General features: G+C 42.2%; 1 protein-coding gene across 2 annotated transcripts; it reads left to right on the top strand.

Annotated features, from left to right (window-relative positions):
• MCMBP (minichromosome maintenance complex binding protein) lies at window positions 1–15099 on the top strand. 2 transcript variants are annotated; one of them, XM_071446339.1, is made up of 16 exons: window positions 1–182; window positions 801–886; window positions 2443–2583; window positions 2890–2931; window positions 3393–3494; window positions 3950–4079; window positions 4707–4858; window positions 5605–5705; window positions 7484–7653; window positions 8545–8668; window positions 9788–9905; window positions 11209–11374; window positions 13139–13272; window positions 13788–13952; window positions 14336–14424; window positions 14722–15099. In XM_071446339.1, exons 1-16 carry the CDS (start codon window positions 125–127, stop codon window positions 14846–14848), a joined length of 1905 nt encoding a protein of 634 aa, XP_071302440.1. In that variant the 5' UTR covers window positions 1–124; the 3' UTR covers window positions 14849–15099. The 2 variants fall into 2 exon arrangements, with proteins under 2 accessions (XP_071302440.1, XP_071302441.1); XM_071446340.1 differs by lacking the exon at window positions 1–182 and adding an exon at window positions 200–292.
• The last annotated feature ends 700 nt before the right edge of the window (window positions 15100–15799 follow it).

The following is a 15799-nucleotide window of genomic DNA, read 5'->3' as shown; positions in this document are numbered from 1 at the left end:
AAGAGGAGGAGGAGGGCAAAGAAGAGGAGGAGGAGGAAGCGGCGGTGATCCCCGCGCTGGGCTGGCGAGCGGGACTCGGCGGCCGCAGGGTGCCGGCAGCCCCGCGGTGAGGCGCGACCCCGCCATGCCGTGCGTGGGCGACTGGCTGAACAGCCCCCTGAGCATCGTGCAGGGCATCTTCGGTGAGGCGGGGCCCGCGTCCCCGGGCGGCGGCGGGAGCGCCCCGCGGGCGCCCGGAACCGGACGGCGCTTTCCCTTGTGGGGTGGTGGCGGGGCCGGCTCTGTGTCTTATGTATCTGTTTTATATCTTATATATCTGTTTTATATCTTATATATCTCCTATACAGCGTGTGTTTTGTGTATCTCGTGTATCTCTGGGTTCCGGCAGCAACGCGTGCTGGCTGCCCGCGCTGCCGAACGCTGCTGGTGGTACCAGCGCTATCAGCCGCGGCTTAATATTTTTTTTTAATTATTTACGGTTATTTTAGACACTGAGATTTAAATCTGGGTTTAATCTTCCCTAAAAGAATACTGGCATTAAAATTTGCGGTGCCTCGGCTCCTGTCCGTGCCCGCTGCGGTGTTGCGGAGCTTTCCCTTGCTCCCAGGAATGGCTCCGTGCTTCTCGAGTGGTTTGAAATGGGAAGTCAGTGAATTGCAAGGGGAATAAATTAGTCCGAGATGCACTTACTTCCCTAAGAGAGAAGTGAAAGTTGGGTTTGTTTGATGTGCTGGGAGAATGCTGGGTAAAAGTCTCTTACGTGGTGATAACGGGGACGTTGATATGTTGTTTTTTTGTAGCCCAAAATGCTCCAAACTCTGACTGGGAGAAGAAGGTAACTGAATACTTCAAGGAGAAGTTAAAAGAAAATAATGCTACTAATTGGGTAAGAGTGTTTATTTCTTTTCGAGTTATACTTTTTCTTAAGCTTTGTTGTTTTTTACACTTTATTGCAGTGGCTTGCTTTTGATAAAGCCCTGCAATTTCACGATAAGTGTGCAGCTCAATTTCACGCCCAAGCTTTGGGATGTGGAATTTGCACCTCGGCTGCCTTAACCTGAGTGCAAAGCCGGGATGTGAAATCGCAGCCCATCCATCCCCTGCCTTCAGCACCCTCCTTCCCCCAGGCCATCGCTGGCGGGTGCTGCCACTCTGTAGCACAGTCAGTAGATGGCAGGAGATGACAAATATTGTCATTTTTGGGGAAGTGTGAGTCCTCACTGTGCACCACAGGCTGCTGGTCATAAACCTCTTCTCTCAGGAGCTTTTATCACAATGCAAAACTTGTGTGCGTTGAATAAATAGTTGCCTGGACCTTCAGGTTTTAAGGAAAAAATGCTTTTCGTACTAAAACTGTGCTTTATTGGGCTGAGTCAGGCCTGGTTTGTGCAGTTTAGCAGGGAAGCTGTGCTTTAGGTTTTAAAAATAAAGTGTGCACAGTTGAGTTCAAAAGCTGATACTTTTCTAAAGGGCTGTAGCAGAAATGACATAATGGGAGTGATAGTGGGATTAGAAACTTTCAGATCAAATCTGTTCTACCTGTCACTAAAACCAGGTGAAAATTATTTTTCTATCTCTGTCTGTGAAAGTATTCTGTATTTAGTATTAAATGGTTGCCTAAATCAAAGTATTAATGGCAAAATTGAGTAAACTTTACAACATCAGAAGGAATTGAAATAATATTTTCTTACTCAAAAAAACATGACAGGATACACTTTTGTTAAAATGCCATTTCCTATAGGGCCACTTGCAGTTTTTGTTGCATTTTAATGTTGGACGTGGGCTTTTTCAACAAATATTTTCTCTTCAGATTTAGAAAACCCTATTCATATTGCAAGTTCTTTGAAGTTATACCACATGCTTAGGCATTGATTTTTTTTTTTTCTTTCTATTTTCCCATTGTCATGTAAAACTGTGTGAAAAAGACTTCCCCAATGTGGACTTGGAAATTAACATACAGGTTTTCCAGGACCCTTTGTTATAAGAAATTGTGCATGCAAATTGCTCTAGTATTGCTGGTACATAGCACATGGTGGAAGTGCTGTTAAGTAGAAATAAGATAAGTAGTAAATTCTGTTTAATCCTTTAAAAGTTAGTTTCAAATATTGTACAGTTTTCATACAGTTCCAGTGACCTATAACCACTTCTTTCATAGTCCAGTATTTGGGACTGGAAGAATTTGGGAGCTGTTAAGTGCCTGTGAATTGTAACAATTATCTGTAACAGCCATTGCAGGAAAGTGTTGGGATAGATACACTTTGTTACTGCTTAAATTGGGATGGGAAATGCACTCAGGAAATATTAAGTGTGCTATAAATATAGAGATGTGATGAGCAGGATATACTGGATGGTCAGAGAATTAAGTTTTTGTGCTGGTTTTGGCTCACTTCAGAGCACTGCTCAATATATACCAGTTGTATAGAATAATCTGTTTTTTCACAGGTCCCATCACTGAATGATGTTCCTGTACATTACCTAAAACCCAACAGCTTAGTGAAATTTCGCTGCATGGTTCAAGATATGTTTGATCCTGAGTTTTACATGGGAGTCTATGAAACAGTTGACCCAAACACAAATGCACGTGTAAGTGAAATACTGAGTTACTATTTTAGTAAATGTTTGTCATTTTACTCATTCTGGTCCTTGTATTTCTCTAGTTTGTGAGTTAAACCTGTGGAGTGTGGACACTGATAGTAACTGTGTTCAGCTCAAGTGGCATCAGTAAAACATAACTTGTTACATTTCTGTTGAGGAATAGAAAATGTTAAAATGATGAAAGGCTTGGCAGGATGTCTGTGAGGGGCTTTGGGCTTCAGTGATTTTGGTGTGATTCATGTTCAGGATGCTGTCAGAAACAGAATGATTGCATTGCCTTTTCCCTCTTGACAGGTTTTGCATTTTGGTAAATACAGAGATGTGGCAGAATGTGGGGTAAGTACTATAAATTATATGAACTTAGAGAAGAACTATTGGAATGGAAAGTTGTAGTTTTATGTGTGACAGAGCTTCTTTGGTACTTGGCAATGGATTCCTGAAGATACTGCTCTAAATGCAAAGTTAATCTTTGGTTTGGGAAGCAGAGTATTCATAACTGCTCACTGGCATTCTAATTTCCACAGGCTTCCAGCTGTTTCTGTTGTATTTAAAATTTGTTTTGGTTGAGTGGAGGGGGGAGTGCCCATGACCTTGAATCTGTCTGCTATGGAAAATAGTTGCTTTTGGTAGTGCAGGGCAATTTGAATCAAAACATTATATATTCACTTTTTCCTGAGTTATGTAGTCTTACATGTTAATTGTAACTTCTGGCTGAGTAACTGAATCTGTGGGGTTAGTTTAAAAAAAGAAAACAAGCTGTAATCAGATTTTTAACAGAATTTCTCTTGGGATTCCAGCCTCAGCAGGAAATTGATTTGAACTCCCCACAAACAGTCACCTCAGAGAGACAGACTTTCTACTGTGTTCCAGTGCCTGGTGAATCTGCATGGGTGAAGGAAATATCTTTTTTGACTGAGCCAGCGCTTTGTTATACAATCAGTGATCACAAACTAATTAATTAGATTAAAGGGATAAGTTTATTTAAAAATTCTTTTTTTTAAATGAATCTGGAGAGGCGATAGGTGTAGAAGGAGAAAAAAGTTGATGGCATGTAATATGCACAAAGAGAATGCAAATTAATTTAGGAGCACTTGTTTTGATTTAGTAGACATTTTTGCTTGGGAGAGCCTTGAAAATTTCTGTTAATTTCTAGTTGCAAATGCTTAGGAAAAGAGCAACTTCACTTGAGCCACTGGCATTTTCTACAGCAGGACACTTAGTGAGAGTCTCCTATAAAACACCCGTAGCTGAGCATGTTAAAATTAGGATTTTGTTAAAAAAACCCCACAACTAAACCTTAGTGTGGGTGAGTTTTCCCTGCTCAGTCTGAGGCTTCCTTAACCCTTGGCCCCACGCCTACATCAGTGCCAGCCAGGCCAGGGTGAGCCCCTCCACCTCCTACACCCCCAGCCGCCACAAGAGGAGCTACGAGGAGGATGAGGACATGGACCTGCATCCCTCCAAACAGAAGGAGCAGCACGTGGGTAAGAGCTGCTCAGTGGTTGTTCTCATATCTTTCCAGGATTTGGCCAAAAATCATTGCTAAAACCTGAAATATTGGCAGTTGTTTTCATTGTTGTTGTTATTATTTAATTTTTATTGTTGTTGCGGCCTTTATGATTTGGAGGCTTTGTTGAAGTCAGTGTTTGAATTGAAGGAGTGAAGAAAGCCTATAGTGTTATATGTGTGCTGTATGACTTGCTGATAATTTACAGAAATTTTTAGTATAAACTGGGTTTTATGCATATTCTGAGCTGTTTTTTTAACATGAAGTGCAGAAAAATATTACTTTTGCAGTCCTATGGACTATAGGGGAAAAAAAATCATTCCCCTGGTTTAAACATTGCATTTTGAAAATCAGATTTCTGGCCATGTTTGGATTTCCAAGACACATAGATCTGCCAGAGCTCTCTCTCACACTTAACTTGATTACATATTATATGCACTTGTGAGACTTCTCATATTAAGAGGTTATTCTGTCAAGTATATTGCATTATTAAATATTCTTGTCTCAGATGTCTTAAGTTAGTTTTTTATTCTGTGTTGCTCACTGAAGAGAGTTGTTAAGTTCTGCATTTCTTTTTAAAAAGCCTCCAAATCCTGTTTTTCAGGCAGTGGAGGTGATATCCATGGATGTGTGGAGCCAAAGAGATTAGAAACAGAAGCTTCTGCAGGTCATCATGTCATTTCTCCCAACTGCTCCCCTCCACTTGACCTAAATTTTCCCTTGCCAGGAGAGAAGGGACCAGCATGTCTTGTAAAGGTGAGAGAAGGAGAGCTGAGCCTGTGCTCTCAGAATCAGCCTTGCACTGGTTTCTAGGCACAGAAATGTGTCTCCAATTCAGAATTTTGTTTCCAGAGATAATTACATTCTTTCTCTTCACTAACACAATGTTTCTCTTCTTGAGTGCTGCATTTGAATTGCTGGAATCCTTCAGCAGCATTTATTAGAGCTTGCACCATCTCACCCCACTTAGTTTAAAAGAAAAAGATTCCAGTATTAGATGCTTGAGGGTGCAGCTGGTATTGAGCCCTGGTATTTTTCTTTTAGGATATTTCCTCTAATTGAAAAACAGCTGTGAAAAACCAAGCTGAAAATCCAATAAACTACACATTTGTGTATTGAATTTGAAATAGTCCTTGATTCACTGCTATGCTGTGTTACTGTGAAACTTTACACAAAATTTCTCTGCTGTTGCTGTATTGACTTCTCTCTTATTTAGCAAATCTTGATGAATCAGAGTAGAATACAATTGTTTACACTCATGTGGCAAAGAATGCCAATAGAGAAAGCAAGGAATCATAAAACTGCTGTGAACTCCCTGACAAGTCCCCTTCCCAGTGTAAGCTTAGTGACACTGAGGGCAAGGGGAGACCTCTTCCTTCACTCAGACTCTTCTCAGGCCACAGCTGAGTCTCCTGAGTTTCCTTTATCTGACAGCTTTTCTGCTGTCCTGCATCTGGCCCATCTGCCTCAGCATTTTTTTTTTTATTTTCTCTTTGGGGCAGATCTATGAGAGCTGGGAGAGCTTCAAAGTCAATGATGTGCTGGAGGTGTTTGGTGTTCTGTCTGTGGACCCAGTGCTGAGCATAGTGAACAGTGAAGAGAGGTAAGGCTGCCCTGAAATGCAGGATTTTATTGCAGTGAGTAGACAAGGAAATGTATAAATACATGATAATTATGCTTGAGAAGTGAATTTTGTTGCTTTAAAATAGCTCAATGAGGAAAGTGTTACATCCAGCATCCTGGAAACTGAAGTCCAATGTGCTCTGGCACATCCATATCCTTGGATACCCAGTGCATCTTTTTTTAGGTTGTTTTGCAGTCTGTAAAGCAGAAAATGCTTCTGTAGCTAAATGTTTTGTACTCTTTCATATGTACTAAACTTTCAGTGAATGAGTGAATAGTGAGCAAAGCTTTCAAGGAAGCTTTAAAATTGTAAATGTCCTTTTGAAGGAATTTCTAAGTCCATGGAAGTTGTTACCAGAAATGTAAATATTTCTGAAGAATATAAGAAAGAAGTTTGCATGTCTGCATGTAGAGTGATAGTGACCAAAATGAGTAAAAAATGGGTTGATTTTTCACTAATTAAGGTATCTCATCTTCTTAATCCACTGATAGAAATCTCCCATTTCACCTGCTGTTCTGCAATTCCTTGCCTGACAAAATACGAAATCATTTAGGATGCAAGAAGTCAATTTGCAAAATAAAACTCTTGACCAAAATCTAACATAAAAATTGCTGATGTCTTGAACCATTGCACTCTGAATCATTTCTGTGGGTGAGTTTGTTCATCCCTGGCAAGTAGGACACCCAGAGTGCAATGTGAATCCTTTATAGTGCCAACTTCTTAAAAACTACCTCAGCCTGGTCAGCTGCTTTTTGTTATCATCTGTGTGACAGCTAATCCCAGACTGACAGCTCAGTTGCACTGTCACAGGTGCTTGTGGGTTTTTCCCTGTGTCATTCTGTAACAAGAAGACAAAATGGTGGCATTTAGCAACATTTTGAATACAAACAAAAGCAATCTCTTTTAATGGACAGAGTGTGGATAGTGTGTGGATGAACTGTTGAAGTGGCTTTGAAGTAATAAAGCCTGACAGTTTTTAAAACCAGTACAAGAAGATGAAATTTGTGCTAAACTTTACTGTCATCTGATAGAGTCACTTTAGGGATTTTACTTTCTAAAAATGAAAACCACCTGGAAGAAATTTTGTAAGACATCTTCAGGGAGAGTAAAGCTTGTGTATCTGAACTCTTAAATGAAGAGGTAATACCTCCAGGTTCCAGCAGAGGTACATTAGGGTTTATTTATTCACAGTTCTTTTACTCAGCCAGTGATAGAGATGTAATGTGACTGCCTAGAAGATCTTGTCAGGCTCCAGGACTTGGTGGGAGATGAAAATCCCACATGTGCTTACAGAGACAAATGTAATAAATGACCTTATTTTTTTAAAAGCTTCTCTTTAGACTTCAGTACAGGCTGGACAGAACAGTGTGTGATATTTTACTTGAAGCTACAGCCTATATGCTGCAAATAATAAATGTGATTTTTATTTGTGGGGTTTGGTTTGAGGGTTTTTTGTTGGGTTGATTTTTTTCTTCAGAAAAATATGGCTTGATTATTTTCTGAAAATAATAGAATCCAGATATTTTGGGTCAAGCCTGCTTTGGTGTTAATATGCCATTATGTAATTGTAATTCAGTACTTGTGGTGTTTATAAAGATTCTGAAGAAGGTGGTTAGAGTGTGGGAGGAGTCAGCAGGAGCTGGCAGGGATGTTGTTTGTCCCTCTGTTCTTGGCCTGCTTCCAGCTGCTGTGGCTCAGAGGGACAGAAATTCCCCTGGGATGTTTCTGAGTGCAGCTGTGCTGTGCCCCCTCTGCAGGGACAGCTCCAGCCTGGATCCTATGGAGTGCATGGACACCATGGAGGAGCAGAGGGTGCACAGCCCCCCGGCCTCCCTCGTGCCCAGGATCCACGTCATTCTGGCACAGAAGCTGCAACACATTAACCCCTTGCTGCCTGCCTGCCTTAACGAAGAGGAGAGCAAAACCTGTGAGTGTCTGGCACTTTCCAGGACATCTGAACAAACACTGCTTTGCTCAGAGGCAAAACGCCTCAACAGCAGGGTTGATTTTTGAATTTAGCAGGTCAATTTTTGAATTTAGCAGGTCAATTTTTGAATTTAAATCTTGGTAAATGATTGGTGAATCTTGGTAAATTACCTGCATGCAGTGCTACACACAGGATGCAGATGTTTGTGTGTATGTGATGTTTACCTTTTTATTTGGCTGAAATAAAAGTGATTTATGTGGAATTTGGTTCTGCATTCTACGTGCCCAAGGATTTTGCCATGTTGTTCAGCCATAAGATTTGATTTGTTTTCAAACAGAGTTGTGAATTGCTGGAAAATTAGATTTCCAATTTAGTGTGATACTGGAAATAAGAAACATACTGATAATACAGGGACTCCTAATACTGTGCACAAAATAAGGCAATTCTGCTTTTAAGCAACTGTGCTATTCCTTGTTTGACTGTTATTTTTTCACTGAATTATTGCATGCAGACCTCTGATATTTATGACTTTCTTCCTTGAGTGCCTTGTATTGCTTGTTCTGAGCAATATGTAAGAAGTTTTTTCTGCCTTTAATATAAAATGGAGCAGCTATGAATTTTATAAATTTGGCTCTACACTTCATACCCTACTGCAAATGCATTACACAATATCTAATATTTTTAAAAAATAAATTCCAAGGAAGTGTTGAGTGATTCAGGTTGTCCAAAGCCAATTGAAAAAAAATGATGAGCATTTGGGGTTTTTTCCTTGACTGCTTTGGAATAAACATTTTTCTTCATCAAACTGTGACAGAAAGTCAAATTTATATAGAGGGAAGAGGGTGAGAAACAAGAACATTTTCTGACATTTGTCCTCTGCTTTTTTGCCAGTTGTTTCTAATTTCATGTCTGAGCTGTCACCAGTGAGAGCAGAGTTGCTGGGGTTCCTCACCCATGCCCTCTTGGGAGACAGTTTGGCTGCTGAATACCTGATACTGCATCTCATTTCTACAGTGTAAGTATTTACATGTGTGCTGAGAATTTATGTATTGATCATTTAAAAGAAATCTCCTTCTATGGGGTTCTTCACCAGTCTGCAAATAAATGGCAGAAGTAGCTTAAATAATGCTGATCTCAGTAATACTTTGTCCAGGTAGAGTTGTCCTGTCACAATACTCACAAAGGCAGGTTTCAGTGTCTGAAATAACAGTAAATATAAATAAAAGACCAGCTTTATGGCAGTGTGTACTTTCAGTGCTGCTTTGAGAGCTGACAGAATCTCCAAGACACTTTTAAACAGAGGTATGAAAACATCTTTCTGCCTCTGGCTTCTTTTAAGGAATAGGACATGCCACTGACTTCCCAAAGACAGCCTGTCCTGACTGCAGGAATTATTGCTTAGGTACTACAAGGTACATTGTGGGAATTTGTTTAATTAACTGTAAGCCTGTTTATTGGTAAGTTCAAGTGACCTATTTAGCATGTGATAGAAATTTATTTTTATGTTGGTTTAAACTATCTATGGGTGAAAGAGCAGCATCCTTGGACTGATTAAAATCTCAAGTGTGGAACTTCAGAAATTACCGTTCAGGCCCAAATTTAATGTGAGTCATTTTAGTCTTCAAAATCAAAATTAGTTGTTCTCATTCTTTTTTGTGGGACTGTGAATATTCCAACACTTAGCCTAGAATGTATTTTCTCTCTTAGCTGGTATCACAAAAAGGTTGAGAGTTGTCGAGACTGGGGAGGCGATACACAGTGAGAAGAGGGAGAGGAAAGCTGAGGGCAGGTAAAGGAGATGAACAAGTGTGATAAGGAGGGAAGTTGAGATTGGACAGCAGAAAGGAAAAGAATGGAGTGTGTTCACTGAGTAACAGCAGAGTACAGGGAGAGCAGAATGTCTGGAAGGCCAAGTACTGTAAATTACTGCTTTTGTGTGCTGCTGTGAGGAGCAGCTTCAGCCTGGCTCAGCTCCTTGGGCACTGGGGAAGGAAGGCAGAGGAGCTGGCTGATTTCGGTGTGTGTGCTCTGAAATCCTGCTGGCTGTCAGAGACACCACACAATGCTCCAGCTGCTAACACCTGTACCCAGTGTTAGCCAGGTGTTTGCCTAACCTGTGCTGCTTTTGCTGCAGCTATGGCAGACGGGATGTGCTTCCTCTGGGGAAATTCACCGTCAACCTGAGCGGCTGTCCCCGGAGCAGCGCCTTCACCGAGCACCTGTACCGCCTCATCCAGCAGCTGGTGCCAGCAGTAAGCATTGCCTGGGCAGGGCTGGGGGGCCTGCTCTCACTGATCCAGCCTGGCCAAGGCAGGCTGAAATGCTCTCCTGTTCCCCTGTAGAGAGCAGGTAACAGTAGAGATGGGGCTGTGCCTGGGCAGGGCTGGGGGACCTGTTCTCACTGATCCAGCCTGGCCAAGGCAGGCTGAAATGCTCTCCTGCTCCCCTGTAGAGAGCAGGTAACAACAGAGATGGGGCTGTGCCTGGGCAGGGCTGGGGGGCCTGCTCTCACTGATCCAGCCTGGCCAAGGCAGGCTGAAATGCTCTCCTGCTCCCCTGTAGAGAGCAGGTAACAACAGAGATGGGGCTGTGCCTGGGCAGGGCTGGGGGGCCTGCTCTCACTGATCCAGCCTGGCCAAGGCAGGCTGAAATGCTCTCCTGCTCCCCATTTAGAGAGCAGGTAACAACAGAGATGGGGCTGGCCTGTGTGTTGAAGTCTGTGTGCCTCATCATCTAGGATGAATATGCAATGAAATCCTCTCCTCAGAGGTATTGAACTGACAGGCAGATGCTGCACGCTTTATTTGGTCTTTCTGGATTGATGTGTTTAGACATTTGGGTTATTAAATTATGGTGTGTGGTGGTCTTCACAGGGGTCTTAGGATGAGGGAAGAGACGAGAATGTTGACTCCATGCTTCAGAAGGCTTGATTTATTATTTTATGATATATATTACATTAAAACTCTACTAAAAGAATAGAAGAAAGGATTTCATCAGAAGGCTGGCTAAGAATAGAAAAAGAATGAATAACAAAGGCTTGTGACTGACTGAGACAGTCCAGACAGCTGGACTGTGATTGGCCATTAATTAGAAACAACCACATGAGACCAATCCCAGATGCACCTGTTGCATTCCACAGCAGCAGATAATCATTGTTACATTTTGTTCCTGAGGCCTGTCAGCTTCTCAGGAGAAAAAATCCTAAGGAAAAGATTTTTCAGAAAATATCATGGCTACAATGGTGTCATTAGGGTTTACTCAAGTTTGTGGGTACTGCTCTGCAGGAAAGCCACAATAATTCAATTTGGGGTCATACTAACAGTATTGCTGCAATCAATCATTTTTTATTGAGCTCATCCTAGATGTGCAGAACAGGTGATAGGAATTCCCAACAGCAATATTTTCTTTTGGGAAATTTTGAAATACACAGCATTTGGATGTTTGGGATAAAGCATTGCAGTGCCAAGTTTTGCTTTGCTGTGCAGGCTGCCAGGCCAGCTGTGGCTGCAGGAAGCAGCATTCCCTGGGGTGCTGATGCTTTGTTTCTGGTTGCAGTCCTACCACCTGCGGATGAGCATCGAGAGCATGAACCACTCGCGCTTCATCCCTCACAAGGACTACACGGCCAACCGCCTGGTCAGCGGGCTGCTGCAGCTGGCCAGCAACACCTCCCTGGTCATAGATGAGACCCAGCTGGAGCAGGGACAGCTGGACACTGCAGGTACACAGCTTCTGCTGTCTGCAGGCTCATTTGGGAGGTTAGAAGCTGCTGTGTTGTAAGACACGGTGATAATCGTGTCCCGCTGATAAGGGGTCTAATGCAAAACTCTTTGTGGTTTCTGCATCCTATTGCACTGCTTTGAAGCAGCTTCCTGCAGCTTTCTCAGCCAACTTAAGACAAATTGGGAGAATTTTTCATTACCAAAATAACTCTGATTCATTGGAGTGGCCTTTCAGTTTCCTGTGATAGTGTGTGAAGTGGGCAAAGCATATGCTGATGCCTTATGCTCTATATTTTTACTGTATATCTGGAAACCATCCCCGAGAACTGGAGAAAAAAGATTGCTATTACTGTCTTAAAAATAGTGGGGATTCTATCTTACAAGCTGATGTAGCATGCTTTCAGCAGAGCTTTAGAGATTAATTTAATTATAACTCACTTAAAAGAGCTGAGTTGCATTAAAAGCTCAGTACCTGGAGAATGTACAGTACAGGTGTCTTTGAGTCCTGGGGCTGTCCTGTGCAGGGCCAGCAGTTGGAGCCCAGTAATCCCTATGGGTTCCTTCCAACTCAGGAGATCCTATGAAACAATAGGAAATCACTGCAAGTAATTTAATTTTAAAATAAAAATGCTGTCTGGAGAAAACTGCTTTGGTTTTTTTTTAATTACTGCTCTTAAAAGTTGCTCATTAAAATTATTCAATTGCTTTTGAATTTTCAGTAGTTTTTGCTACTCAGCTTTAGAAAAGCTACAAAATTTTGCTAAAGAAAATAGTAAAACAAGTAACAAGCTCTGCATTGTCTGTTTCCAAAAAATAGTTAAAATATGATAAACTCCCATTGAGAGAGAACTCTCACTGTGCTGGTTTATAGGTTTTCTAAAATGTTTGTCTGTAATGTTTAAAAATACTCAGCATTTAGTGAAAAAATAATATTTTAGATATTAAAAGTTGCAGATAAAAAAGGCTTGGTAATTTTATTTCTTTTTTGCTGATGTGATGTTGTTTTCTACTGAATTTAGTGTAAAGAAGTAAAAATTTTTCATTTCTTACAGCAGTGTTGGGAACAAAATTTAATCCTAGAGTGTCTTCAGATGTAGTAGTTGGTTTGGAACTCTTGGAAGCTACAGCTTAGAAATTTCAAATGGCAAAATGTCCCAGAAGTCAACCCTAGTATTAAATTTGCCTTTATTTGCTAACTTTGCCTTTATTTACAATGTACTGAATTAGTACTAAGTATTTAAAGGCAAAACCATAACAGTAGTTTTGTCATTTGGTGCAGTAACTGCTGAAGAGAAATTCAGTTTGTCAGGTACATGTTGGTTTTTCAAAGAGAGAATCCCAAGGGTCAACCAGTTAATTTGTCAATATTTTAAATAACTTAATTCCAGGTAAGGCAAGTGACTACTGTTAAAAAAATTGGCAAAATTAAATTGCTAATGTTTTTCTGCTTTTGAGGAGAGATTGCTTTTTTTTGTTTTTCTCTCTAAATAGATACCTGGCTTTGTAGGGCCAATGAAGATATGAGCTATAAATTCATGTACTAATGCACTAAGCCAGACAAGGTTTGGGCCTGAAATCAAGAATTCTTAATTTGATTCCCATTCAGAAGTGGTTGTCTCTGAAGACACCTCAGACACAAGAAGGAACAAGATGATTGCAGGAATCCTTCTGCTTGCTGCTCCTCCAAGACAGAGGGGAAACAAAAATCAGGGCTGACATTTGTTTAGGTCCAGTGCTCAGGGAATTTGTTGTTGCTCTTGCAGGTGTCCATAATGTGACAGCCCTGGGTAACCTGATCACCTGGCAGAAGGTGGATTATGACTTCAATTACCACCGGATGGAATTCCCATGCAACATTAATGTGCTGATCACTTCCGAGGGCCGCTCGCTCCTGCCGGTATGGGAGGGAGGGAGGGGCTGCCAGCTTCTGCCAGGGACAAGCGGGGACAGGAAACGTGTCCTGTGACCAGGGAGGGTGTGACACTGGCAGTAGCTGCTGCCTCCTCCCTCGTGGCCAGAAAACAGAGATGGAGCTTCCCTCCTCCTTCCTGAACAGGGGTGGCGAGGCCGTGAAGGACTCGGGAGTGGGTAAAGCTGCAGAGCTGTGCTGCTCTCCAAGCCTCCCTCGGGCATGGTGGGTTCTGAGGTGATGGGCACAGATGTGGCACTGCCCCTGCAGTAGCCTGAGCTTGCAAACATCTGCTCTCTGACATGCCAGCTTTGTCCACTGAGCCTTGGCTCTCCTGCTTGAATCAGGAGCTGTTCAAAGCGTGAGCTGGGGAATGTTTCAAGAATTATCTTACCTTGGTTCTGGGAAATGGTGACTTCTGCTGCTTCTGAGAGTAAATTAGTCTTGGAATAAAAATAGTGGGATGTGGAAAGAGATGAAAGAAATGTGATTTTCTCTTTCAGTCAGATTGCCAAGTCCACTTACAGCCACAGATAATTCCCCCAAACATGGAAGAGTACATGAGCAGCCTCCTCACTGCAGTGCTGCCCTCTGTGCTGAACAAATTCCGAATTTACCTGAGTTTGTTGAGGCTGCTGGACTACAGTATATCTGATGAGGTGACCAAGGTATGGACACTTCCCTCATTTGTTTTCAGCAGTGTATTTGGATAGAAAGCACCTTAATAGACACTTACTGTACTTGCCCTGTCAGTGATTCTCCTTTAAGTTTTACAAAACCCAAATAGAAGTGTTTTCACATCCTGATGTGCCTTCAAGGGTTTGTAAAGTATATACTGAATTTATTAGATAAGGAACAGTGCATGTAACCTGCTTTCTAAAGCTCATTTTGAAACTGGCTTCTTTGCAAAGATGAGAAGTAGCCTGCTTTTTCTCAGGCTCACTTCTGGACAGCAGTGAGTTGAAAGGTTGAAATCTAAAGGTTGTTACAGTGTTCTTATCTCCTCCTGGAGATCTGTTTTGCTCCATAATTCCACGCTGTGTTGTTCCAGGCGGTGGAAGAAGACTTTGTGGAAATGCGCAAGAACAACCCTGAGAGCGTCACGGCCGATGACCTGCACAAAATGCTGCTGGTGGCAAGGTGGGTGTGGTGCCCCTGTCACCACTCAGGGCTTCCCAGCACGCTGCAGCTTGAGCCAGCCCTTGGTCTGCAGCTGAATTGTGTCAGAAAAGCCAGCCAGAGGAATGAGGCAGAGGAGATTCTTAGTTAGGCCAAGTATTCCCTCCCTGCTTTCATCCCATGCCTTCTTACTCCTGAAGGCCAGCTGGGTCAGAGTGAGCTGGGCTGGGTCAGAGTGAGCTGGGCCGGGTCTGAGCTGTGTGGGTTGCAGCAGCAGCTGCAGCAGCTGTTCCTGACTGGCTGTTTGTGCTCCCCCAGGTTCCTGTCGCTCAGCGCGGGGCAGACGACGCTGTCCAGGGAGAGGTGGCTGCGAGCGAAGCAGCTGGAGGCCCTGCGCAAGGCCAGGCTGCAGCAGCAGCAATGTGTCAATGGCAATGAACTTTAACAGCTGCTGGATGTCACCCTGAAAATGTCTCTAATCCTAGGTGGAACCCATACTAAGATTGGAATATTGTTCATACCAGTTTTTGTAGATAATTTATACCAAAAAGTTATGGATATTTACCCTTGCGGTCTGAACGCACTTAACTCTGTTCAGCCACCTAAACATATTTTATGGAATTTTTTTGGACCCTGTTTTGTAATTGAAAATTGGTAACATTGAGCAAATTGTTTGATATTAAACTTTAATACTGAGGTTGTGTAAACTTACTCCCTTTAATAATAATAAGAGAATTTAAGCCAGAGCCCTTCAAACATAGCAGTGGTATGCTCTGTGCTGGAGGACATTTGTGCTCTAATTCCTGCTTGGCTGAAATGTGAGCATCAGAGCTCTCAGCTGGCCAGCAGCTGCAGCTGGAGGAGGTGCTGCCTTCACTCTCTGTGCTGTTCTGTGAGCTGGGGCAGGTCACACTCAGAGCAGCAGCAGCATCATTGTGCTGGTATCACAGTGTGGTACCAAGCAGTGATTTGACCAGCTCAGGTATGAAATGTGTTTGCCTTGTGCTTAGAGCAGACCATGACTTCTCTAATTTCTCCAGTGAGCTTTGTCCTGGTACAGCTTCTTAAAAATCCCCACAATGACTGGACAGTGGGTGATACTCCTTTACTCACACAAAACACATCTTCACTTTCTACCTTGGCAGTACTGCAGGGTGTTTAAATGGTTTACTTAGTGCTTTCTGCTGATTGAAATACAGGGACAGGAACCCTCTTTTTTATGGCATTTTCCTGTTCTAAACATGAGGGCTTTTGCTGTACAGCCAATCTGGATATTTTGTCTCTTCACACTAATAATGAGTACTTATTATGAGAAACATTTTTTGTGTATCCTAAACTTGAGCCAAGCTTGGTGCTGTTTCAAATTACTTAGAGCTTATTTCTTTTCTTTCTTTTT

The sequence above is a fragment of the Agelaius tricolor genome, unplaced genomic scaffold, assembly GCF_023055355.1.
Source record: "Agelaius tricolor isolate 1412-34295 unplaced genomic scaffold, bAgeTri1.0.p SCAF_22, whole genome shotgun sequence".
Taxonomy (NCBI): Eukaryota; Metazoa; Chordata; class Aves; order Passeriformes; family Icteridae; genus Agelaius; species Agelaius tricolor.
This window is presented reverse-complemented; position numbering and strand designations above follow the sequence as displayed.